Source organism: Rhinatrema bivittatum, chromosome 3 (assembly GCF_901001135.1).
Source record: "Rhinatrema bivittatum chromosome 3, aRhiBiv1.1, whole genome shotgun sequence".
NCBI classification, from domain to species: Eukaryota; Metazoa; Chordata; class Amphibia; order Gymnophiona; family Rhinatrematidae; genus Rhinatrema; species Rhinatrema bivittatum.
The window spans coordinates 280,312,425-280,340,346 of NC_042617.1; the positions used below are offsets into that span (position 1 = coordinate 280,312,425).

The 27,922-nt window shown below is 45.8% G+C and overlaps 1 protein-coding gene across 3 annotated transcripts in view; it reads right to left on the reverse strand.

Moving 5' to 3' along the window:
- Window positions 1–27,922, reverse strand: part of STAT2 (signal transducer and activator of transcription 2) — a 157,959-nt gene that overhangs the window by 121,438 nt on the left and 8,599 nt on the right. For 2 of the 3 annotated variants that reach the window (XR_003855535.1, XM_029594807.1), the window contains exons 2-5: window positions 4,424–4,611; window positions 2,905–3,049; window positions 2,522–2,620; window positions 898–990 (exon numbers count right to left, since the gene is read on the reverse strand). Coding sequence is in view for 2 of the 3 variants with exons in the window: in XM_029594807.1 (XP_029450667.1) it covers window positions 898–990; window positions 2,522–2,620; window positions 2,905–3,049; window positions 4,424–4,572 (486 nt within the window). In the remaining variant the exon portion in view is untranslated. Of the gene's footprint in view, window positions 1–897; window positions 991–2,511; window positions 2,621–2,904; window positions 3,050–4,423; window positions 4,612–27,922 lie in introns of those variants that run through there. The other variant, XM_029594808.1, reaches the window with a different exon arrangement.

Below are 27,922 nucleotides of genomic sequence, written 5' to 3' on the forward strand. Positions count from 1 at the left end.
GTGCAGGTGGAGTGCTGGAAACAGTAAAATAACCGATTTTGTTTAGAAGCCACGAGAAGCTCTCAAACTATGCGGCCATCTGCATGGAGCGACGTTACTTTCTCTCCCTGTTATTTGTTTAACCTGTTAATAAAGTTTGGAGTCGAAGAAGCAGCCTCCCTCTGTCTGAGAGTAAGGACAGAGTTTAGCCACAGTACCTGCTGAAGTTGTGCATAGGAAATGCATCACAGGACAGAATAGGTGGGACTGCTATAGGAACTGTTGACGACATGGCGGCTTGCTGTCCCACACTCTGTGTAACCTCACCAACGATGATTGGATTTTGTACCGCAGAGGCCCACATACTTCTGAAGGGCCAGCAATCAGCAGGGCGGCATGCAGCACAGCAGGGGCAGCAGCTGCTCTTTTGGCTTTCCAGCTCAATCAGATCCAGGGCTGGAATCCGGAGTCCTCTTCGTTCACAAGTACCTGAAGGTTCCCCCCCACCCCCGTTTTATATCCCATCCCAACTTATGTTAGCCCAGTCACTGCAGCAACAGTCCTTGGCCCAGGAGCTGAGCACCGGGGCTTTCAAAACCCTGCAGCCATGGGCCCTAAAATCTAGTCACTAGGGGTCGCTGTTGCACGATGACAGACTCCCTCCTCCCCCAGAGTCTGTGAGCGCTGCCCCCCAGCTAACCTGTACAGCAGGACAGCTGGGCCAGCAATCAAACTCAGGTTCCTCCACACGGCAGTGCACTGCATGGGTGGCTTTCTTGTGGATTAACAAGGACCTTGAGTACTACTTCACTAGCATTTGCAATATGAAGAAACCAAACTGGGAATAGAACCCAACTCTCCCACTTTGTGATGGCGCATACTGACTGCTAGTCGCTGTTCAGCCACATCTGTACTTACCTGCATTCTCTTCCTCACCTCCAATACCCGAGTCATGATATCTATGTGCCTTTCAGTTTCCATGGCGACCTGCGGCACCTGATTCGCCTGTGCCTGGTGGACAAGATGGAGGAAGTGTTACTAAAATGTGAATGTGAGAGGAGCGCCATGTCAGGAAAAAGCCCTCCGGAGAGGGGAAACACCACGTGCTCGCTGTCCACCCCCAACACCCCGAAAATAAATTCCGCATCTCAAGCAATCTCAAGGAAAGAGAGGGAGTCTCCCTACCCAGCCAACAGACACTGGGATCTGCCCACACAAGATCCAAGCTCAAGGCCCTCGGTTCTATTGATGAATTCCTGAATGTAATGCACAAAGTGACCCTGGCCTCTTCCTGGTAAAGGGATTGGGGTGGCGGGGGTGAGGGTGGGGGAGGGGGAGAGGAGGGTGCTCATACAGAAAGATTTCCCCCACGCCTGCCAGGACCCTCCTGCTTCATTCTTCTCCTCTCTCTCCTTCCCCTGAGGCCCAGCAGTAGTGGTACCAGCAGCGGGGGCGGGGACTCATCCAGGGCGTCGTCACGGGTCTCGCCTCCTGCACGGAAATCAGAAGGCAGGTGCACCGCCCGGCCTCCGAGCTGTGTTCTGGTTCTGTTCCCACCCTCGCTGCCTGCCGCTTCTGCCACCGGTGGACTCTACAGAGGGAGGGGGGTTTCCAACTGCCAACCCTAATAAAATATGTGAGCCTTGCACTTCAGAAGGGATCTCGCTGCCGGGGGTGGTCATAGTCCCTGGAAACCCCCCACCCCCACCCCTTCTAGTGCTGCCCCTAATGTCATAATAAAATACAAAAAGCACAGAGCCTCAGGCCAGGGTGACAGCTGGCCCCAAGAGCCTCGGCATGGTGGAACATACAAAGAGGGAGCTGTGCTCACCAGTCAGCACCTACCCAAAAAGGCACTCCCCAGCCAAGAACAAAATTGCTGTGTTGAGAAACAAGGAAAAACAAAAGTTTCATTTTTGGCCGAAAGGGAACATGAAACTTGGCAGGTCGCCCAGAAATTAAAGCAACAATTATATTAAGCAGCACCAATAATTATTTAGACGGAGGAAACGACTGGTTAAACAAGGGCTGCAGCCAACGTTCCCTCTAATTTTTGACGGGCTGTGTGCGCAAACATTTTCTTTTGTGCAACTTTTTATACGCTGGATTACAAATTTGTGCACTAAGAACCAAGCGTGCCTGAGCAAATATAATGCAAATACCGTTGGGATTTCCAAAAAGGTTATCTAAGTTTTTGTTTTAATGAAAATAATTCTACATTAAGTTATTTTAGCATACCATTTGTTTTGAATAAATAGAAAGCAAACTAAATCTGATTTCATATTTCACAGATAGCACATATATCTTTACTATATAATTATGCTCATTGTGTCACTTTATATGCATGCTATGTTTGCTGTGGGCACAAGGTTCATGTCCTCAGGCGCACATGTGCACAGCTGAGAGGGAATAGTAGCTGCAGCGCCACCTAAAGCCAAAAGTGAGAATAGCAGGACAGTAACTGGTAAGTGGCAATAGGGCTATGTGCAGCCAACATCAAGGTGCCCAAGAAGAACACAAACAGGTACACACCCACACACACCTGCTGGGCCTCCAGTGCTGCAGACAGAATCTTCTTCTCCTCGTTCAAGATGTTGGAGATTATAGTGGCCAATTGCATGGGAGATTCCTGATATCTGGCCTGAAAAAGAAAATAAACACATAAGGGAAAACATAATGGAACCTTTTTTTTTTTTTTTTTTTTTAAATAAATGGTGCACAGTAGATACAAAATGGGGCAAAGCCCCCATGTGGTAGAAATAGAGGCTTGTGGTGCCAAAGGTCAGATGAGGAAGGTTTCCACTGAGCTAAGAGACCAAACAGGTAGGAAAAATCCTACTGGGCTTAAAACACCCTGGGGACTAGGATCGGTTCCCTTGCACCAAGGGCATTTGCGTGAAGCTCCATTTCTTATGGCAGCAGTACCTGTATGTCGAGCTTGAATTTGCGGAAGTTGTGCTGTTCCAGGATCTCCTGCTCCTGCGTGAAGCGGCTCAGCTGATCGTCCACATACTGCAAGAGGTTCTGGAAAAGGACCGTGGCGAGGGACTCGTCCCTGGTGGCCTGATTCCTGGAAGGGAACAGATAGAAGCAAGACTGAGAAAAGATTGCTGTGAATTATCCAGGATCCAGGTTCTCCCCTTATTTTCTGCCCTAACTTCTTTTTATGGGAATCACTGGTACTGCCCAGCTGAGCTAAGGGGCTACCAGACTGCAAACCCCAGGCAGGGAAGAGTCCTAACAGTCTCCATAGGCAGGACTGTAGTGCTCTAGACCTGCCCCTAGATGGCGCTAGACAACAAGCCGCCAGGACCCACAATAGTCACACACCTCTGTCCCGATCAGCCTGAGATGAAAATGTTGGGATCAGGTTGCAAATCTGAGCTCATGTATTAAATTTATCATTCATGAACCAAACATCTCCCAAAATCATGTGAGTTCATTTTTAGAAAAAATTACAGAATATCTCAGCTGGTAATGCAGGCTTTCAGTTTTAAATATATACTGTATCTTAGGGATGTGCATTCGTTGTGAACGAATGCGCAATCCGCAACGTATACGTTCCTATTCATTGCATTCGTGGGTTTGCGAAACGTATGGCGAACCCCCACAAATGCAACGAATCCTGAACGAATAAACCCCCTACCCTCCTGACCCCCCCCTCCCAAGACTTGCCTAAAGTCCCTGGTGGTCCAGCGGGGGTCCTGGATCAATCTCCTGTACTCGCGCCGTTGGCTGCCGGTATTCAAAATGGCGCCGATAGCCTTTGACCTTACTATATCACAGGAGCTACCGGTTCCATTGGTCAGCCTCTGTCACATGATAAGAGCAATGGATGGCCGGCACCATCTTGTGCTCCTACCATGTGACAGGGGCCAACCAATGGCACCGGTAGCCCCTGTCACATGGTAAGGGCAAAGGCTATTGGCGCCATTTTGAATATTGGCAGCCGACGGCCTGAGTGCAGGAAATCGCTCCAGGACCCCCGCTGGACCACCAGGGACTTTTGGCAAGTTTTGGGGGGGGGGGGGTCGGGGGTTGTAGTTAATTAAATTTAAAGGGAACGAATGCCGAATTCAACGTATTAACGGATCGGGCTTTCCCCCCCTTGCCCGAATGCAACGAATACGTATCCCGAATCCAACGTATACTTTCCGGCTACACATCCCTACTATATCTAAATGAAAGCATGTATACACACAACCACACAATCAATACAGATGTTCGGTGATGGTCTGTTTCTCTTAAAGTATTGGAAGTGATTACATTTTACAGGAACAAATACCCTGCTACCCCTCCTGCTGCTGATTTAAAACAAACCCACCTCCAGGGCCTTCCCTTGTCAGAAGGTGTGCTCCCTGGAGCCTCTCCAGCAATTAAATGGATAAGCAGGGGGGGGCATGCCAAGGATGCTGAACCCCTAAAAATCGGACAAAATGATTACCAGTTCTGTGCTTCTATCCAGTGGGCCAGGTAATGCCGCACATCCATGGGGAACTGGTCAGAGCTGTACAGGTTCAGCAAATTCTCCTGGAAGCCACTGTCCAGCTGCTGCAGGTCTTGCCATGCACTCACCCGGGGGTCCGACCCCATCTCAAGAGCCAGCAGGACTGCCTCAGGATATCGTCCTATCTGCATAAAACACGAGAGGTACTTACAAATTGCAGGGAAGCTGCAGGATGTGCGTGAGGTGCACTGGCAGAGCTGTGGTAGTGGTAGGGTGTGTGTTCGTTCATCACCGGAATAGCAGAGGTACTACAGGGCAGGAGTGAGGTACACTGGCACACGTGTGGGCATCCCAGTAAGGCAGTGACATTTAGTACATTTAGTTTTTTTATTTAATAGATTTTATGTCCTGCTTAAGCCACCACATAGTGATATAAGCAGGTTATAATCATTAAAACACAATAATAAAAACAAAATGGAACATGTAGATGCTTTGGGAAAATCACTCAAATGGTGTCTGGAATATGCACCCCCATCTCCTCCCAAAATAAATGCATTTTGGATATCTATAAGCTGCTACACATAATCAAAGTTCACAGCAATAGCAGTGGTTACTGTCAAATAGCAGTTTGTTCGTTGTCAAAGACCCAGATCCTGAAAGGGGCAGACCGAACAGGAAACCAACACAGGTCATGCCAGTGATGGGGCAGAACACAGCAAGCAATCATCCAGAACAGCAACAGCGACACCTAAGACAAGCTGCACTTAATACGCCAAGCTCCTCAGCTCCAGGAAGAGAATCAGGATCCTGCCTCAAACTAATTTCTGCGCGTCCCGTACAGAGGTTTTTCCTAATGTAGTAAATGACAGCAGATGAAGATCCAAGTGGCTCATCCAGTTTGCCCAGGTGTCTTCCTCTCTGGGTCCATGATCCTATAAATTCCCACACTTAACCGATAAGAACATAAGAAATGCCATGTTGAGTCAGACCATCGTTTACATAGTTCATGCTTTTCCAGAAAAAAAAAAAAGTTCAAGGCACGAGAGAGTAGACCAATGTCACAATACAATGTTAAGTATATACAATAATTAGGTAATTACTGTTTACAGTCCACAGTTATAACCATATGCCTAGAGGCGATGGTTAAGGTTACATTTACAATTTCAGGTAGTGTGGTTGCAGGTTTTCTGTGGAGGTGCTCCATTGTGAGACCACACCTTGAATACTGTGTACAGTTCTGGTCGCCGCATCTCAAAAAAGATATAATTGCGATGGAGAAGGTACAGAGAAGGGCTACCAAAATGATAAGGGGAATGGAACAGCTCCCCTACGAGGAAAGACTAAAGAGGTTAGGACTTTTCAGCTTGGAGAAGAGACGACTGAGGGGGGATATGATAGAGGTGTTTAAAATCATGAGAGGTCTAGAACGGGTAGATGTGAATCGGTTATTTACTCTTTCGGATAGTAGAAAGACTAGGGGGCACTCCATGAAGTTAGCATGGGGCACATTTAAAACTAATCGGAGAAAGTTCTTTTTTACTCAACGCACAATTAAACTCTGGAATTTGTTACCAGGGGATGTGGTCAGTGCAGTTAGTATAGCTGTGTTTAAAAAAGGATTGGATAAGTTCTTGGAGGAGAAGTCCATTACCTGCTATTAAGTTCACTTAGAGAATAGCCACTGCCATTAGCAACGGTAACATGGAATAGACTTAGTTTTTGGGTACTTGCCAGGTTCTTATGGCCTGGATTGGCCACTGTTGGAAACAGGATGCTGGGCTTGATGGACCCTTTGTCTGACCCAGTATGGCATTTTCTTATGTTCTTATGTACAGAGAGGGGGATACGGTGTAATGTACATGTCCCATTTGTAGGAATATGTATCAGTAGGATCCCGCCATCCTTAGCTAAGTTGCCAGATGTTATGGACGGGCATGGTCCTGAGGGGTACCTGGTAAAGTCTACTAATCGTTAGCAGGGCTATTAGGCTTCGCTTCCGGGGGGTGCCTGGTAAGGAGCAGTGGTCATTTGTGGAGTATTTAGGCTATACCCAGATTTACTGCTACCGTATGGGACAAACACTGTTTGTAAGAGCCATGTTTTAGTAGCTTTCTGAAGACCAGTAAATCTGGTGCTTGTCTGATGCTTGGTGGCAGTAAGGGTTGGAACAGCATCTTGAAAGGTCCTTCTTCCTGGTGCTTAAGAGGCATAGTTCCTTCAGGGTTGGGGCTGCCAGTCAGGTCTGCGACTGCAAGCGGAAGGGGCAGGAGAGCAGGTAAGGGGGCTAGGAGATGGCAGCTGAGATATTGCAATGTAGGTTAGAATTAGGATTTTAAAATTCGGTACGGTAAAGGGTTGAGAGCCAGTTCGGGGCGATTAGGCATGGTGTGATCTTCTCTAATTTCTTCACACTTGTCAACATTCATGCTGCAGTATTTTGTACAAATTGCAGTCACTGGTTGAGTTTGACAGGCATTCCAATGTTCAGTTTATTGCAGTAGCCCAGGAGGGAGATCACAGAGGCCTCACAGACTGCTGCAAAAGCAAAGTTATTAAGAAGAAGCTGGAGATGCTGTAGTTTGAAGAAGGCTGCTTTGGTCACTACTAGGATTTCAGCTTCAACGTGAGACTTGAGTTAACAAAAATCCTAGACTCTGAACTTAGTGGTGGAAGGGGTGAATTAGACCAGTGAGAGTTACCTCTATACATCGGCAGATGGAGGTCTGTTTTTCTTGTTACTCACTCCCAGGGCAATACCTTCCTTAGTTTAAGAGGAACTTGTTCAAATCTTTTTTAAACCTCCCCAAATGCTAGTCTTCTCAACCATGTCCTCTAGCAACACATAACACAGCCCGATAGTATTTTTTCACTGAATGCACATTCTACGATGTTTTAAATCTGCTGGTTGTTTAGTTTCATGGAGGATCCCCTTGTTTTAAATATTTGAACGTGTAAATAAATCATCCTTTATTTATCCATTCCACCCCACTCATGATTTTATCAACTTCTACCATGTCCCTTTTCCAAGCTGAAGGACCCTAACCTGGGTAGCCTCTCTTTACAGGGAAGTCGTTCCATCCCCTTTATCATTTTTTGCATCTTCATTTGCACCTATTCTAGTTCTGCTACATCTTTTTTGAGATGGGATGACCAAAACTGCACACAGTACTCATGGTATGGCTGCACCATGGACCGACACAAAAGGCAATATATTCTCTTTTTTATTCTTCATTCCTTTTCAGAACATTCCTAACATAAAGGCCGATACAGTACAGTGCGCTCCGATGGAGCGCACTGTTAGCCAGCATTTGGACGTGCGTTTGACGCACTAGCTTTACCCCTTGTAGGATAAACATGTTCTTGTTAAACAGGTTGTACAACTCAGCTTTCTGGCTCCCTGTCAGGAATACGGCGGTCTGATCAATTGCCTACATGCCAGGGACAGGATGAGTCCGAGTGGGCAGTAGCAACTGTTGATACATAACATGGGGGGATAGTGATCAATCATTACTGTCTCGCACGCACACTTGTTTACGGCACGGTATAAAAGAGCTGGACTTTCCAGTGTCCGGCGGGAGTAGGAGATATTGCCTCTATAGACATATAGAGTGCTGGACACTGAAAACCCCCTTCTCGCCTTTGCTGACCTGACGACTCCTCGATGCAAGGCTGATGACACGAAGGGTGCTGGATGGCATATGCAATCATGTGGTATGTAAATAACTTTCTGTAAATAACGTATATTACCATGATGTCACATTAATAAATGATGTCATAGATATTGTGTCAGAGTACCTTACTCTCTCATTCCAACACTCCTTATTCAGTAAGGGGTAATAGCACATCGAAAACGTGCGTCCAACCCCCCGCCCCCCCCGAGACTAATAGCGCCCGGAACATTCCCGCGCGATACAGTAAGTAAAATGTGCAGCGAAGCCACACATTTTACTTTAAGAAATTAGCACCTACCCAAAGGTAGGCGTTAATTTCTGCTGGCGCCGGGGAAGCGCACAGAAAAGCAGTAAAAACTGATTTTCTGTGCACCCTCCGACTTAATATCATGGCGATATTAAGTCGGAGGCCCCAACATTTAAAAAAAGTAAAAAATAAAAAATTTAAAATGGGCCCGCAGGTTGAAAACCGGATGCTCAATTTTGCTGGCGTCCGGTTTCTGAACCCGTGGCTGTCAGTGGGCTCGATAACCGATGCCGGCAAAATTGAGTGTCGGCTGTCAAACCCACTGACAGCCGCCGCTCCTGTCCAAAAAGAGGTGCTAGGGCCGCGCTAGTGTCCCTAGCACCTCTTTTTACTGCAAACCCTAATTTAAACAAATTAATTTACTGTACCGCGCGCACAGGAGAGTGGCCTGTGCGCTCGCCCCCTCTCCCGTGATTTTTTACTGTATCAGCCCGATAGCTTGGTTTTTAGACTGCCACCACACACTGAGCTGAGGATTCCAATGTATTGTTCACAAGCACTACAATGTTTTTTTCCTGGGTGGTGACCCCTAATATAGAACCCAGGACCAGGACTATCCTTTTTGGGGAACAAACAGAGGTGACCCGCCCTGGGCACAACACCACCATGGTAGCCTAATCCCCAACATTAAACTTCCTGTCAGCCAGAATTCCAGGGCCTCTCTGCAGTTTATTTGTCCTGGGCCCTACCCCCTCTTAAAGTAAGCCTTGCCTAATATTGTGTACCTATATTGGGATTTTTTTTTGTCCTTCTGTGCATTACTTTGCACTTTTCCAAAGGACATTGGGTCCACCCATGCATAATTTCCTGGATCAACCCTGGAGCCCTTTAAAAAAAAAAAAAAAAAAAAAAATTACATTGGTCATTCAGTAGTCTTGAAGTGGCTGTTTTAATTGATAGGTAACAGATTGTTAGTGAGAGATTTGCATGCAATTTCATGTTTGAATACTTTCAGGATTCTGGGATGATACCATCCAGTCCAGGCAATTTGCTATTATTTAGTTTGTAAATTTGATCTATTGTGTCTTCCATTATCAGAGATTTGTTGTAGTTGGTCAGAATCATCACCATTAAAGAATGTTTCCAGTGTCGGTATGTTTCCAACATTCTCCAGTAAAGGCTGAGGCAGAAAATTCACTCAGCTTTTCTGCTATTTCCAAGTCCTTCCTGAGAACCCTTTTACCCACTGGTCATTTAGCAACCCCCAACTGACTCCCTCACAGACCTTTTGCTTTGAACATACTTGTAAAAGGTTTTAGTATTATTTTTTGCCTCAGTGGCAAGTTTCTTCTCAAATTCTCTTGGCCTGAGACTAAATGCAAAATTGAATCTTTATGGTTAGAAATCCCTTGTGTGTTGGGGAAGACTATAGTGATAGGAGTATACTACCGTCCACCTGGTCAAGAAGGTGAGACGGACAGTGAAATGCTAAGAGAAATTAGGGAAGCTAACCAAACTGGTAGTGCAGTATAATAGGAGACTTCAATTACCCCAATATTGACTGGGTAAATGTATCATTGGGACATGCTAGAGAGATAAAGTTCCTGGATGGAATAAAAGACAGTTTTATGAAGCAATTGGTTCAGGAGCCAACAAGAGAGGGAGCAATTTTAGATCTAATTCTCAGTGGACAGATGGTGGTGGGGCCGCTTAGCAATAGTGATCATATGATCAAATTTGAATTCATGAATAGAAGGGGGACAGTATGTAAATCCACGGCTCTTAGCACTAAACTTTCAAAAGGGAAATTTTGATAAAATGAGAAATATAGTTAGAAAAAAACTGAAAGGTGCAGTTACAAAGGTAAGAAGTGTGAAACAGGTGTGGACATTGTTAAAAAATACCATCCAAGAAGCACAGACCAGATGTATTCCATGCATTGAGAAAGGTGGAAGGAAGGCAAAACGATTACCGGCATGGTTAAAAGGTGAGGGGAAAGAGGCTATTTTAGCCAAAAGATCTTAATTCAAAAATTGGAAGAAGGATCCATCAAAAGAAAATAGGATAAAGCATAAGTATTGGCAAGTTAAATGCAAGACATTGATTAGAATGGCTAAGAGAAAATTTGAAAAGAAGTTGGCCATAGAGGCAAAAGCTCACAATAAAATGTTTTTAAATTATGTCCGAAACGGGCACTTAGAGAAGATAAGGCCATCGCGGAAAGATTAAACAATTTCTTTGCTTCAGTGTTTACTGAAAAGGATATTGGAGCGATATCTGTTCTGGATGTTTTCATGGGTGATGATTCAGATTAACTGAACCAAATCACGGTGAACCTGGAAGATGTACTAGGCCTGATTGACAAACCAAAGAGTAGTAAATCACCTGGACTAGATGACAAATACCCCAGGGTTCTGAAAGAACTAAAAAATGAAATTTCAGACCTATTAGTAAAAATGTATAACCTATCATTAAAATCAACTGATGTACCTGAAGATTGGAAGATGGCCAATGTAACTCCGGTATTTAAAAAGGGAACCAAGGGTGATCCGGGAAACCTTAGACTGGTGAGCCTGACTTCAGTGCCAGGAAAAATATTGGAAATTGTTATAAAGAATAAAATCACAAAACATTTAGATAGACATGGTTTGATGGGACACAGCCAGCATGGATTAGACCCAAGGCAAGTCTTGCCTCACAAATCTCCTACATTTTTTTGAAGGGGTGAATAACATGTGGACAAAGGTGGTAATTTTGGATTTTCAGAAGGTGTTCGACAAAGTCCTGCATGAGAGGCTTCTAAGAAAGCTAAAAAGTCATGGGTAGGAGGCAATGACCTTTTGTGGATTGCAAGCTGGTTAAAAGACAGGAAACAGAGAGTAGGATTAAATGGTCATTTTTCACAGTAGAAAAAGGTAAACATGAAGTGCCTTAGGGATCTGTACTTGGACTGGTGCTTTTTAACAGATTTATAAATGATTTGGAAAGGGGTACAACGAGTGAAGTGATCAAATTTGTGGATGACACAAAATTATGCAGAGTAGTTAAATCTCAAGCGGATTGTGATGAATTGCAGGAGGACCCTGTGAGACTGGAAGATTGGGCTTCCAAATGTCAGATGAAATTTAACATGGACAAGTGCAAAGTGATGCATATAGGGAAAAATATAGTTACACAATGTTAGGTTCTATCTTAGGAATTATCACACAGGAAAGAGATCTAGGAGTCAATGGATAATACATTGAAATAGTCAGCCCAGCGTGCTGTGGCGAACAAAAAGCAAACAGAATGTTAGGCATTATTAAGAAGGGAATGGAAAATAAAACTGAGGATGTCATAATGCCTCTGTATCGCTCCATGGTGAGACTGCACCTTCAATAATCTGGGCAGTTCTGGTCATCGCATCTCAAAGGATATAGCTGCATTGGAGAAAGTTCAGAGAAGGGCGACTAAAATGATAAGGGGTATGGAAAGGCTGCCCTATGAGGAAAGACTAAAGAAATTAGGGTTGTTCAGTTTAGAGAAGAGACATAAGAACATGCCATACTGAGTCAGACCAAGGGTCCATCAAGCCCAGCATCCTGTTTCCAACAGTAGCCAATCCAGTCCACAAGAACCTGGCAAGTACCCAAAAACTAAGTCTATTCCATGTTACCATTGCTAATGGCAGTGGCTATTCTCTAAGTGAACTTAATAGCAGGTAATGGGCTTCTCCTCCAAGAACTTATCCAATCCTTTTTTAAACACCGCTATACTAACTGCACTAACCACATCCTCTGGCAACAAATTCCAGAGTTTAATTGTGCGTTGAGTAAAAAAGAACTTTCTCCGATTAATTTTAAATGTGCCCCATGCTAACTTCATGGAGTGTCCCCTAGTCCTTCTATTATCTGAAAGAGTAAATAACCGATTCACATCTACCCGTTCTAGACCTCTCATGATTTTATGAGGGGCGATATGATAGAATTGTACAAAATCACGAAAGGACTTGAACAAGTTACGGGTTGATTTTAAAAATGATGCGCGTGTAAAAAACGGGGGCTACATGCGTGGCCAGGCCTTGCTCGCACCACCTGCATTTTCAAAGGGGCCCGGCCACGTATGTAACCTCCGTTACATGCTGAGCCCAGAGAAAGGGGCGGTCTGGGGGTGGGGGAGGGCTGGAGGTGGCCAGTACAGTGGCCATTTGCTGCTGTGCTGAGGAAGCGTGCACCGGCAGTCGGCCAAGCGCACGCAAGTTGCTTCTGCTCCAATGGAGCCGTAAACAATGAAACAAAAAAATAGGAAAGGTAGGAGAAAGGGTTTAGGGGGTGGGGAGGAGAAGGGAAGAGGGAAGGAGTTAGGGTAGTGGGGGAGGCAACTGGGAAAAGGGACCATCGCGTTGCCATGCATAAATAAATTTTACCCACCCCGCGCGAGTCACAGACCGCGCGCACGGATGTTAAAATCCACTGTGCATGTGTGTGTATTTTGTAACTCACGCACGTGTTATAAATAATCACGCACATATGGATGCGGACGTAAGTTTAAAAATCTACCTCGTTTATATAAATCAGTTATTTACTCTCTCAGATAACAGAAGGACCAGGGGTGACTCCATGAAGTTAGCAAGTAGCTCATTTAAAACAAAATTGATGTGGTTATAGCGGTTAGTGTTACTCAGTTTAAAAAAGGTCTGGATAAGTTCCTAGAGGTTAAATCCATAAACTGCTATTATGGTAATTAATAAGCAATAGTAGTTTGTGCTCTATCTAATGTTTAGGTACTTGCCAGGTACTTGTGAGTTGGATTGGCCACTGTTGGAAACAGGATACTGGGCTTGTTGGACCCTTGGTCTGACCCAGTATGGCATATCTTATGTTCTTATATGTTTCTAAGTTTCTATGAAAGATGCCCTTTTGACTTTAACTGCCTCTTTCCCCTCACCATTAAATCTTGCTAGCAGTCTGTTTGACCTTCCTTTGACCTTTTTTAATGCGTTGAATACATTTTATGTGAGCTTCCAAGATGGTATTTTTAAACAAATGTCCATGTCTCACGCAAACTTACTTTTGCTACCACTCCTTTTAGTTGTTTTCTAATTACTTCCATCCATATGAGCCAAAAATAATTGGGGGTGCTGAACTCAACATAAATTACAGTGCCCCCAGCAAAAAAGAAAAAAAAAACAAGAACCGAGTAGGTTATGAATATGACTGACCAGTCTGTATTTAAATATTCAGAGGAGCAGGAAATATGAACATAGGAACAGTGCCAGATTTTTTGCTGCCCTGTGTGCACTGCGCCCCCCCCCCACCCCCCCATTCATTGTCCCAGCACCAGCAAAAAAAAGCCCAGCTTCCTTCAGTGATACAAAGTTTAAAACCTTACACACCCCCTCCCTCCCCACCCGTACCAAATCGCTGGTGCAAGGGTATTAGGTGCCCCAGGCGAATCTTATAGCCTTACACAATGCTCTCCCCCCATGCCATACAAAGAGTTAAGCGTTATGCATTTATATTTTACATGAAAACTAGCAAAGTACAAATATCACTTACATTATATTTACATTCACTGCTGTGATACCAACTAGAAATTCCTGCAAAACAGACACTTGGAACCAATATTTATTTATTTAACATTTTTATAGACCAACATTCGTTGGGAACATCATGTCGGTTTACAAGAAACATTAAAGCAGCGTAACGCGGCTTTACATGAAACTGAGATTAACTAATATAATACATTGGATAGTTATAAAGATATAACTATTATATATTAGGTATTAGGCCTATTGTGATGGGTGTTGGGTGTGGGCTTGACCTTCCAAAAGCCCTAACACAGTAATTCACTTCCTATTTGCAGACTGTTTCACCTCACTCACACATGCAGAACAAAAACCTACCCTCACCAAATACAGAAGAGAGCAACCATAAAGTAGAAATACAAACGTGCAGACAAAAACTGAACTGGAAACTGCAAGAAGCCATTCTCTCTAGGCAGTGCAACAATGAAAACATTAAACAATAAAATCAAGAAATAAAATAAATTCATAATACTACTAAAAACATACTAATATAATTTCAAAAAAAGCCGATGACTAAGATCAAACAATTATAAATTCATATACAATTTTTTTTAAATGTCCCAAACACCAATAAAATATATTTCAAAACAGCAGGCACAGCAATTAACACCTGAAAAATAAAACTAAAAAGGATTTTAAAAATTCACGTTCTCCATTCCTTGGAAATTTTGATTTCTAGTCATCTGGGATTGTCATGGAGTAGTGGGAGTTACCCTGGGATTGTCATGGAGTAGTGGGAGTGGGATGCACAGACTTTCTCCTCTCTTATACACACGCACACAAGCTCGTACACACATAAGCTCCCTCTCAGACAAACCTGTGTCTCCAGCTCTTCTTTGGTTGAGATTTACCAGCAGCCTCAAACACTCATCTTCATTTCAGTGGCTGGCAGGTTGGAATCTACGTGCATTCCCCATTTTCTCTCTCACACCCCCCCACCTATCCCAGGCAGCCTCCCATTCACACACACACAAACACATCCATCCCAGGCAGCCTCCCATTCACACACACACTCACTCATCCATCCCAGGCAGCCTCCCATTCACACACACACACTCATCCATCCCAGGCAGCCTCCCATTCACACACACACTCATCCATCCCAGGCAGCCTCCCATTCACACACACACACTCATCCATCCCAGGCAGCCTCCCATTCACACACACACACAGACATCCATCCATCCCAGGCAGCCTCCCATTCACACACACACACATCCATCCATCCCAGGCAGCCTCCCATTCACACACACACACACTCATCCATCCCAGGCAACCTCCCATTCACACACACACACTCATCCATCCCAGGCAGCCTCCCATTCACACACACACACTCATCCATCCCAGGCAGCCTCCCATTCACACACACACACTCATCCATCCCAGGCAGCCTCCCATTCACACACATACTCACTCATCCATCCCAGGCAGCCTCCCATTCACACACACACACTCATCCATCCCAGGCAGCCTCCCATTCACTCACACACTCACTCATCCATCACAGGCAGCCTCCCATTCACACTCACTCATCCATCACAGGCTGCCTCCCATTCACACACACACTCACTCATCCATCCCAGGCAGCCTCCCATTCACACACACACACTCATCCATCCCAGGCAGCCTCCCATTCACACACACACACTCATCCATCCCAGGCAGCCTCCCATTCACACACACACACTCATCCATCCCAGGCAGCCTCCCATTCACACACACACACACACTCATCCATCCCAGGCAGCTTCCCATTCACACACACATCCATCCATCCCAGGCAGCCTCCCATTCACACACACACACACACACACATCCATCCATCCCAGGCAGCCTCCCATTCACACACACACTCATCCATCCCAGGCAGCCTCCCATTCACACACACACACACACACTCATCCATCCCAGGCAGCCTCCCATTCACACACACACAAACACATCCATCCCAGGCAGCCTCCCATTCACACACACACTCATCCATCCCAGGCAGCCTCCCATTCACACACACACACTCATCCATCCCAGGCAGCCTCCCATTCACACACACACACACACACTCATCCATCCCAGGCAGCCTCCCATTCACACACACACACCCACACACACCCATCCATCCATCCCAGGCAGCCTCCCATTCACACACACACATCCATCCATCCCAGGCAGCCTCCCATTCACACACACACACACTCATCCATCCCAGGCAGCCTCCCATTCACACACACACACTCATCCATCCCAGGCAGCCTCCCATTCACACACACACACTCATCCATCCCAGGCAGCCTCCCATTCACACACACACACTCATCCATCCCAGGCAGCCTCCCATTCACACACACACACTCATCCATCCCAGGCAGCCTCCCATTCACACACACACACACTCATCCATCCCAGGCAGCCTCCCATTCACACACACACACTCATCCATCCCAGGCAGCCTCCCATACATACACACACATCCATCCCAGGCAGCCTCCAATTCACACACATACTCACTCATCCATCCCAGGCAGCCTCCCATTCACACACACACTCACTCATCCATCACAGGCAGCCTCCCATTCACACACACACTCACTCATCCATCACAGGCAGCCTCCCATTCACACACACACTCACTCATCCATCACAGGCAGCCTCCCATTCACACACACACTCACTCATCCATCACAGGCAGCCTCCCATTCACACACACACTCACTCATCCATCACAGGCATAAGAACATAAGAAATTGCCATGCTGGGTCAGACCAAGGGGTCCATCAAGCCCAGCATCTTGTTTCCAACAGAGGCCAAACCAGGCCACAAGAACCTGGCAATTACCCAAACACTAAGAAGATCCCATGCTACTGATGCAATTAATAGCAGTGGCTATTCCCTAAGGGCCTGATTTTCAAAGGGATACGCGCGTGACATTTACCCAGCCAATACTGCAGTAATTGATATTACCTATTATTGTGTTGCTAATTTTGTTAGCTTCCCTAATTTTTGGTGGCATTTGTCTGTCTTTTCATTCTGGCCAGGTGGACAGTAGTGCACCTCTCACTGCTATTCTACTCCCTTTCTTATACGGAATTTCTAGCCATAAAGATTCTATAGTGCATTCTGTTTCCTGTTTGACTCTATGCCCTCTAACATATAACACCACCCCCTCCCTCAGTTTGATGTATCCTATCAACGCGATACAATTTGTACCCTGGTATCACAGTGTCCCACTGGTTATTCTCCTTCCACCGGGTCTCTGAGATGCCAATTATATCTACCTCTTCTTTCAGTGCTATGCCTTCTAACTCTCCCATCTTAAGTTTTTAGACTTCTAGCATTTGTATATAGACATTTCAAAGTATATTTTTCTGTTTGTATTAACAATCTGCTTATCAGCTGACAGGGTTAATTTAGAATCTTTCTTCTCTAGCTGCTCTTTACCAATAGGCACCTAGGCTACTTTAGCATTTATTGCAATCTCTCTGTCAGAATGCCCTAACTTCCCCCGTTTTGTTAGTATCGTTCAAAGATACATCATTACAAACCATGTGCTTCTAAGTGACTACTGCCTTTAACCCCCACCCCATCATCCAGTTTAAAAGCTGCTCCATCTCCTTTTTAAAAGGTCAGTGCCAGCAGTCTGGTTCTACTCTGATTACGGTGGAGCCCATTCCATCAGAATAGACTCCCCCTTCCCAGAATGTTCACCAGATCCTAATAAATCTAAAAACCCTCTTCCCTGCACCATCATCTCATCCATGCACCGAGACTGGAGCTCGGTGCATGGAAGGGGGAGCATTTCTGAGAATGTAACTCTGGGAGATTCTGGACTTGTTTCCTACCTAAGAACCTAAATTTAGCTTCCAGAACCTCCCTCCCGCACTTTCCTATGTCACTGAGACCCACATGTACCACGACTGTCAGCTCCTTCCCAACACACTTCAAAATCTTACTTAGTTCGCACATGAGGTCCTTCTCACCAGGCAGGCCAGCTCCCAAAACGATCCTCATGCCCACCAGCCATCTATATTTCTAATGATTGAATCACCCACTATAATGGCTCTCCTAACCCTTTCCTCCCGAGCACACGGCCTTTCTAATTTTTGCTAGCATTTCTCAGTCTGTTTCTTTACCTTGGCCAGGTTGATGGTAGAGACATCCACTGCTGTACTCTTACCTGTAATACGTGGAACATCTATCTATAAGGTTCTAGAGTGCATTTTGTTTCCTGCAGGATATTTATCCTGCATGACTATCATTTTTTACACTTAGTGCCACCCCTCCATCAATTTGATCTGTCACAAAAGCTTAATTTATATCCTGGTTTCACAGTGTCCCACTAGATATCCTCTTTCCACCATGCCTCTGAGATGCCAATATCCTCATAAAAAGCATTCTTACTTTTCAGACTTCTGTTATTTGCATATGGACATTTTAAAGCATGTTTTCTATTTCTATTTGTATTATTAGCAGAAGATATAGATGATTTAGGAGTCATTCACATCTGTGTGCTCTTTATTTACAACCATCTAGGCTACGTCAGCCTTAACCACAACTTCTCTACTGGGATAGTCTAACTTCCCTGTTTTGCAAATATTTTTGAAAGATACATTCCTTCAAATCATGCACTTTTTAGCAACTATTGGCTCTCTCCTTCGCTACCCCCACCACCCAATGTCTTTTACCTGACTTCTCAACACAGTTCCTACAGCTACCCTCTATATTTATTTGTCTCCAGCTTGTTCATTGTTGTTAAGGTTATAACCATGGCCTCTCCATGCTGGTTGCCCCAGCCTTCTCTGAAAGCCCCAGTGCAGCTGATGTTAGGGTCTATTCAAAATCAGCAAAGACAAAAAACCTCAGTTCAGTGTTCTGAGGCGAGGGAAAAGGCAAAGGGATTAGCTTATGACAATGTCTACCTTGCGATATTAAGCTCAGTCACAGCCTGATCCAGACACAAACTTGTGACTTCAAGTAAAACACAAGGAGCATCTGTTACTAAGACGGCACCAGGCTCACCTTCACGCTAACAGTTATCTCTTCGGTGATTTCAGAAGTACAAAAGAGATACTTTATTCTTTTCTGCACATACCATGACAGGAGTGACCTGCACTCCTAAACCAGGACATGCTGGATATGATCTCAGACGCATTGCTACTGCTCTTTTTAATACGTATACATTATTCAATACGTATACATTATTCAATACGTATACATTATTCAATACGTATACATTATTCAATTTTTAATACGTATACCTATTCAATAGATCCCTAGAAACGGGAGTGGTGCCGAATGATTGGAGGAGAGCGGTGGTGGTCCCGCTTCACAAGAGTGGGAACAGAGAAGAGGCTGGTAACTACAGACCGGTTAGCCTCACTTCAGTGGTGGGAAAAGTAATGGAGTCACTGTTGAAAGAGAGAATAGTGAACTATCTACAGTCGGGAGAATTGCTGGACCAGAGGCAGCATGGATTCACCATTGGAAGATCCTGTCAGACAAATCTGATTGACTTTTTTGACTGGGTAACCAAGGAATTGGATCGAGGAAGAGCACTCGATGTCATCTACTTGGATTTCAGCAAAGCTTTTGACACTGTCCCGCACAGGAGACTGGTGAATAAAATGAGAAGCTTAGGAGTGAGTGCCGAGGTGGTGGCCTGGATTGCAAACTGGTTGACGGACAGAAGACAATGTGTGATGGTAAATGGAACTCTCTCTGAAGAGAGAGCGGTTTTAAGCGGTGTACCGCAGGGATCGGTGTTGGGACCGGTCCTTTTCAATATCTTTGTGAGTGACATTGCGGAAGGGATAGAAGGTAAGGTATGTCTTTTTGCGGATGACACTAAGATCTGCAACAGAGTGGACACGCCGGAAGGAGTGGAGAGAATGAGACGGGATTTAAGGAAGATGGAAGAGTGGTCGAAGACATGGCAGCTGACATTCAATGCCAAGAAGTGCAAAGTCATGCATATGGGGAGTGGAAATCCGAATGAACTGTATTCGATGGGGGGAGAAAGGCTGATGTGCACGGAGCAGGAGAGAGACCTTGGGGTGATGGTGTCTAATGATCTGAAGTCGGCGAAACAATGTGACAAGGCGATAGCTAAAGCCAGAAGAATGCTGGGCTGCATAGAGAGAGGAATATCGAGTAAGAAAAGGGAAGTGATTATCCCCTTGTACAGGTCCTTGGTGAGACCTCACCTGGAGTATTGTGTTCAGTTCTGGAGACCGTATCTCCGAAGAGACAGAGACAAGATGGAGGCGGTCCAGAGAAGGGTGACCAAAAGGTGGAAGGTCTTCATCAAATGACTTATGAGGAGAGATTGAAGAATCTAAATATGTACACCCTGGAGGAAAGGAGGAGCAGAGGTGATATGATACAGACTTTCAGATACTTGAAAGGTTTTAATGATCCAATGACAACGACAAACCTTTTCCATAGGAAAAAAATCAGCAGAACCAGGGGTCACGATTTGAAGCTCCAGGGAGGAAGATTCAGAACCAATGTCAGGAAGTATTTCTTCACGGAGAGGGTGGTGGATGCCTGGAATGCCCTTCCGAAGGAAGTGGTGAAGACCAGAACTGTGAAGGACTTCAAAGGGGCGTGGGATAAACACTGTGGATCCATAAAATCAAGAGGCCGTCAATAAAGAGTGGGTGGCTCGCCAGAATGACGGCTACTGCCTGGAGATAATACCCTTATTCAATAAACATACACATGGTTACTGTGACTCCAACATCACTCTAAGCTACAACAGCAAGAGGAAATGTGGAAAAAAGGATTCGCACTCACAAAGTGGGGAGTAGCTGGCTTGTTACGGCGGTTACTACCTCAAACCAAATAAGCCTGATACTTCACTTTCAATGCATATCCAGCATAGCTCTCTGCTTCAACGGCAGGGGAGAAGAAAAACTGATACTTCACGCATAGCTCTCTGATTCAACGGCAGGGGAGAAGAAAAACTGATACTTCACGCATAGCTCTCTGCTTCAACGGCAGGGGAGAAGAAAAACTGATACTTCACGCATATCCAGCATAGCTCTCTGCTTCAACGGCAGGGGAGAAGAAAAAAGGATTCGCACTCACAAAGCGGGGAGTAGCTGGCTTGTTACGGCGGTTACTACCCCAAACCAAATAAGCCTGATACTTCACTTTCAATGCATATCCTGCTTCAACCGCAGGGGAGAAGAAAAACTGATACTTCACGCATATCCAGCATAGCTCTCTGCTTCAACGGCAGGGGAGAAGAAAAACTGATACTACACGCATATCCAGCATAGCTCCCTGCTTCAACGGCAGGGGAGAAGAAAAACAACCAATAAGGGCTGAATAACACAGTCTGGGTAAAACAAATAAACATGGGTGTAGCTTGCTTATTGCGGCGGTTACTACCCCTACTACCCCTAACTAATCAAGCTTGATATTTCACTTGGTTGCAGCTCCATCACTGCTCTCTACATTAATGGTGGGGGTGGAAGAGAAATAGAACCAAAGAGCTAAGAGAAACAGATAAGTATGAGAAAAAAATGTGAAGCTTGCTGGGCAGACTGGATGGGCCGTTTGGTCTTCTTCTGCCGTCATTTCTATGTTTCTATGTTTCTATATTATGCCAAAGAGAGCCTCTGTCCTGGAGTTCATATATCAAGGTAAGCCTGGAAGCTTTTTTTTAATGAGGCAGAAGGCACTCAATACAGTTGGGGCTATAACTGTATCGTTCTGCTCCTGGAGTGTAACAAGGTGGAAGGCTACTGCAAGCAGGCTCTAAATTTGCAGAATTTTTTTTTTTTTAATTATTTTTTAAAAAATTAAGAAAATTATTCCTTACCTGCTAATTTTCGTTCCTGTAGTACCATGGATCAGTCCAGATGGTGGGTTATGTCCCCTGTCCAGCAGATGGAGTCAGACAAAGCTTAGGAGGGTACTGCCTTATAAACCAGTGCACCCTCTGCTACTCTTCAGTAATGAGAATATCAAAGCAGGATACACAGAGAAGGATGGATCAAGGAAACCAGAACGTGTAACTTCATTATGAATGGAAAATTACAAACTGATGCCAAAGGGCTAACTTGCAAAAAGAAATAGTGAACGGCTCCATAAGAGAGAAGCTATCGCAGAGGTAAGTGAACAGAGAAGCAAAGGCAAAGAAGTCGAGCAGTAAGTCCCATACAAATATCCCAGCAAGGCTTAGGGAGGGCATCTGGACTGATCCATGGTACTACAGGAACGAAAATTACCCTTGATGGACTGCAGCAAACACCGAGCGCAAGGTCTCCATCCGGAAGTAAGGGACCTCGAGCGACTTGTTGACCAACTTGAGGTCCAGAATTGGGCTGAAAGAACTCTCCTTCTTGGGGACCACAAAGTAAACTGAATAATGGCCGGAGCCCAGTTCCGTGGGAGGCATTGGAATGATTGCCCCTAGAGCCGGGAGTCTGTCGAGAGTCTGTCGCACAATGAGCTGCTTTTGGGGCGATCCGCAGGGAGAGAAGAGGAATCTGTTTCTTGGGGGTGGGGGTCGAGCAAAGTCCAATGCGTAGCCGTGCCTTAGAATATCGAGGACCCACTGATCCGACATGATCTGGACCCACTCCTTGTAAAAAAGAGAAATCCATCCCCCAATCCTGGGAGTCGGGGAGTGGGCCAATCTGGCATCTGTGGAGACTTGGAGGATGCACCTTGTGCCATTCCGTCCCTTGCCAGTCTGCAGCCTTGAAAGGGACGGGACCAAGACAGAGCGAGAGGAGGGCATCCTAAGTGTCGCCTGTCTGGTGGTGCGGCAGCGACGTTGACCGCAGAACCGGCTTCTGGAGGCATTGAACGATCTGGTAATTCGCAGCCGATCTTCCTGGATCTATGTACCATGTTCTCTCCAAGAGATTTGATGATCTGGTCCAGATCATCCCCAAAAAGGAATTTATCTTTAAAAGGTAGGAATCCCAACTGTGTCTTGGAAGAAGAATCTGCCAACCAGTTGCGGAGCCAGAGAAGACGTCGGGCCGAGACTGCCGATACCATTGATCTGGCCAGCACTCAGAGGTCATAAAGGGCATCTGCTCCGTAGGCAATAACGGCCTCCAAACAGTCAGCCTGACAAGCTTCCTCCAGAAGTAGCTCTTGGGAAGTGAGGAGCTGCTGAACCCAGCGAAGTCCCGCTCTTTGCAGCAGCGAGCTACAGATGGTCACCCAGACTCCCAGTGTGGAGACCTCGAATACCCTTTTGAGATAGACCTCTAGCTTTCTGTCTTGGAGATCCCGTAGCGCTGTGCCTCCCGTCACCGGAATAGTTGTTCGCTTTGACTGCCGAAACCGCGGACTCAACCTTCGGGACCTTAAGCAGCTCTAGGAAATCCTCAGGGAGAAGATACAGTTTTTCCATTGCCCTGCTGACCTTGAGGGAGGCTTCGGGCGAGTCTCTTCCCTAGCTAACAGCTGGAGAAAGGTAGGATGAGTAGGAAAGGCCCTGGTTGGAGGGCAGAGCCCCGCCAGCACGGGGTCCCCCTTCTTCCCCGACAGAGTGGGACCAGGCGGATCCAGAGGGGGCTCAATGTCCAGTTCTTGTAGGATATGAGGGATAAGAGTGTCCAACTCGTCCCTTTGGAAAATCTGCAACACTCTAGGGTCGTCCCCTTCCATTTGCGAAGCAAGCAGGGGATCCTGAGGATCATTCAAGTCCGGGTCTGGCAACTGATCCTCCACCCCCCCCCCCACAGGGGGAGGACCAAACACACTCTAGAGGATCCCTGAGGGACCCACGGGACCCCCACTGGTGGGCCCCTACTCCCTGGGGGACTCTCACGGAAGAAGGGTCAGCCATCCTGGAGACTTTGGGAGGTGGAGGCACAGGGACAGGATCCGAAGGCTGAGACATCCTGGCCAGATAGGCATTGTGCATGAGAAGCACAAAGTCTGTAGAAAATGGGGGCGGGCCCGAGGGAGGCAAAAACGAAGGATCCCCCGCAGGCAAGACGGGCTCCAGAGGGGAAACCGGTGTTAAAACCGGTGGAAACAGCATAGAAAAATTGTCTGATGCGTCCTCTGTGGGAGCCGGGCCTGCCGGCTCCACATCCAAGATGGCCACTGTTCCCGCTCTAAGTGGGATCGGGGCCTGCCTCTGCGAGAGTGCTTGTACTCGCGAAACTGTACTTCCCGCCGGCTGCGAGGAGCCCTCCCCCCCAGGAAGGCACCTCGTGCAGATCCCCTCGCGGGAGAGCTGTGACCCGGGCTCCCCGCACGCTGAACATCTGAAGGCCCTCGGCATGACCGGGAGGAGGAGAGGGGAGCCGCGAGAAAAAGGCAGGTAGTGCCGCGGAGAGCGGGAAAAACCTCCGCTTAAAATCTCGCACCGATCCTAGGAGCCCCTGCTCCCTTCTGACAGGCACCGCAGAGGAATGTGACCTCTCTGCGGTTGGCAGCCCCGAGGAATGCGCGTCTCGGAACGCAGCAGATGGGGGGAGAGGTTGAAACCTCCAACATGCACCCCCGGTCGGGCTGTATCGGGAAATAACCTGAAAAAGTATACAGACTTACCCCTTTACAGTCAGAGGTGAAGGGAAAACAAAAACCAGACAGAGAGAGAGAAGGAACAGATCTGTCTGCAAGTTTGAAAGTATAAATTATGGTTTTTTTTTAAACTAGAGAACTTGATCCAACCAAAGAAGCTTAATAGAAGGAAGAGAAAAGAACAAGTACACAAGAATGTACTGGGGAAACAGAGGTTCCCCTGCTCCTATCTGCTGGAGTCAGAAAGATACTGAAGTGTAGCAGAGGGTGCACTGGTTTATAAGGCAGCACCCTCCGAAGCTTTGTCTGACTCCATCTGCTGGACAGGGGACATAACCCACCATCTGGACTGATCCTGGTACGTACAGGGAATGACATTTTCTCCATAACACTTACAGCTTTTGTGGAGTAAAGATGTCTGGCTGCCACTCCACAGCAGCCCTTACTGGTTGATAAACAATGTGCTAGTACTGGGCTCTGAAGGAAGCTACAGCCCATCCCTCTCACCCAAGGATGGTCAAAACAGACAGGCAGTGGAGGATTGGGGCCGATACAGTAAAATCGCGGGAGAGCGCCCACTCTCCTGTACGCACGATACAGTATTTTAATTTATTAAAATTAGGGCCGGCGGTAAAAAGAGGCGCTAGGGACACTAGCGTGTCCCTAGCGCCTCTTTTTTTCACAGGAGCAGCGGCTGTCAGCGAGTTTGACAGCCAACACTCAATTTTGCCGGCATCTGTTCTCGAGCCCGCTGACAGCCACGGATTCGGAAACCGGTAAAATTGAGTGTCCGGTTTTTGACCCGCAGGCCTATTTCAAATTTTTTTTTTTCTATTTTTTTTCCTTTTTGTTTTTTCTTTTTAACTTTCGGGACCTCCGACTTAATATCGCTATGATATTAAGTCTGAGGGTGCACAGAAAAGCATTTTTTACTGCTTTTCTGTGCACTTTCCCAGTACCTGGAGAAATTAACGCCTACCTTTGGGTAGGCGCTAATTTCTGAAAGTAAAATGTGCGGCTTGGCTGCACATTTTCCTTTCTGAATCACGTGGGAATACCTAATGGGGCCATCAACATGAATTTGCATGTTGTGGGCGCTATTAGGTTCGGAGGGGTTGGACGCACTTTTTGGATGCGCTATTAACCCTTTCTGAATAAGGGGTAAAGCTAGCGTGTCCAAAATGCGCGTCCAATCGCGCATTTTGGACACGCATTTTGTATCAGCCCGAAAGTTTCTATCCTCACTGACCTTGCAAAAAAATACCAGATACAGATTAGAGTGGTATCAAGGCAAACAAAAAAAACTGTGGTTGATAGTTTGCTTTTTGAGATAACAATTAAATCCTGACCTTTTCCTCATGCTGTAGATTTCCTTCAGACATTTTTTTTAAATAATTTGAAAACATTTGTAAACCTGCGCTTATTAAATTAGTTACAAGAAAACAAGGTGGAGAAAAAATATATATATTTGCAGTAAAATATACACATTGAATTTACTAGTTTCCCTGACCAAGTCAATCAGTCAGGATGCTACTAAGGAGGACACATTTATCGCAACACAGAGGAATAATTTTTTTATATGGTTTTATGAGTCTTTGACTGTGAGTTTTCTTTACTCTACCCTCCAGAGCTGGAGTTAATTTCCCTGTGCTAAAAAAAACGTGCATTAGGCACCCAGCCTTGGGGTGCACTTTCCTGCATAGGAAAGTGCACCCAAAGACTTAATATCGCTATGATATTAAGTCTGAGGGTGCACAGAAAAGCATTTTTTACTGCTTTTCTGTGCACTTTCCCAGTGCCTGGAGAAATTAACGCCTACCTTTGGGTAGGCGCTAATTTCTGAAAGTAAAATGTGCGGCTTGGCTGCACATTTTCCTTTCTGAATCACGTGGGAATACCTAACGGGGCCATCAACATGAATTTGCATGTTGTGGGCGCTATTAGGTTCGGAGGGGTTGGACACACTTTTTGGATGCGCTATTAACCCTTTCTGAATAAGGGGTAAAGCTAGCGTGTCCAAAATGCGCGTCCAATCGCGCATTTTGGACACGCATTTTGTATCAGCCCGAAAGTTTCTATCCTCACTGACCTTGCAAAAAAATACCAGATACAGATTAGAGTGGTATCAAGGCAAACAAAAAAAACTGTGGTTGATAGTTTGCTTTTTGAGATAACAATTAAATCCTGACCTTTTCCTCATGCTGTAGATTTCCTTCAGACATTTTTTTTAAATAATTTGAAAACATTTGTAAACCTGCGCTTATTAAATTAGTTACAAGAAAACAAGGTGGAGAAAAAATATATATATTTGCAGTAAAATATACACATTGAATTTACTAGTTTCTCTGACCAAGTCAATCAGTCAGGATGCTACTAAGGAGGACACATTTATCGCAACACAGAGGAATAATTTTTTTATATGGTTTTATGAGTCTTTGACTGTGAGTTTTCTTTACTCTACCCTCCAGAGCTGGAGTTAATTTCCCTGTGCTAAAAAAAACGTGCATTAGGCACCCAGCCTTTGGGTGCACTTTCCTGCATAGGATGGTGATAGCTAATGTCTTCATTTACATGGAATTTAAAAGCGTTGGACGGTATCTGGTCAAGTTTGTTAGGACGGGCGTTCTTACTGCATCAGTGGCTATTGTTATGCGCATAAAATGTGCACTCAACTACGAGTGCACGAGGCTGGATGCACCTTATTAGATCGGTTGTCTGTTTGCTTCTTCATTAAAATTCAAGTTTCTAGGAAGCAGCGCTAAGCTAGTCTTGCGCTGCGGTACGAGGGAGGGAGCTATTTAGTGCTCACGAACAGAGATAATGTCTCTAATGTCCAAGTGGGTGCCCACCTCAGCACCAGTGATCAAACGGTATGGTTTCATATCACAAATAGGATACGGACAAGTAGCACGAAGACCTGAGTTTTGCAGTTCAAAACACAGACTTTGATGAAACGGGGAAGTACCTGGCGATAGAATTAGAAGGCTGTGAGAAAATGAGAGAGGTGGAACAACAGTGGGCCAAACTAAAAGGAGCAATTACCAAGGCAACTAATCTATATCAGGCTGATACAGTAAAGTTCGCTTCGCCGGTGCACCCGATGCAGTATTTAAATTAGGTCCGGCAGTAGATCCAGGCAAAAGGAGGCGCTAGGGACACTAGCGCGTCCCTAGCGCCTCCTTTTTGACAGGAACGGCGGCTGTCAGCGGGTTTGACAACGCTCAATTTTGCTGGCGTCGGTTCTCGAGCCCGCTGACAGCCACGGGCTCAGAAACCGGACGCCGGCAAAATTGAGCGTCTGGTTTTCAGCCCGATAGCTGCGGGCCGAATTCAAATTTTTTTTTTTTAACTTTTTTTACTCTTCGGGACCTCCGACTTAATATCGCCATGATATTAAGTCGGAGGGTGCACAGAAAAGCAGTTTTTACTGCTTTTCTGTGCACTTTCCCGGTGCTGGAAGAAATTAGCGCCGACCTTTGGGTCGGCGCTAATTTCTGAAAGTAAAATGTGCG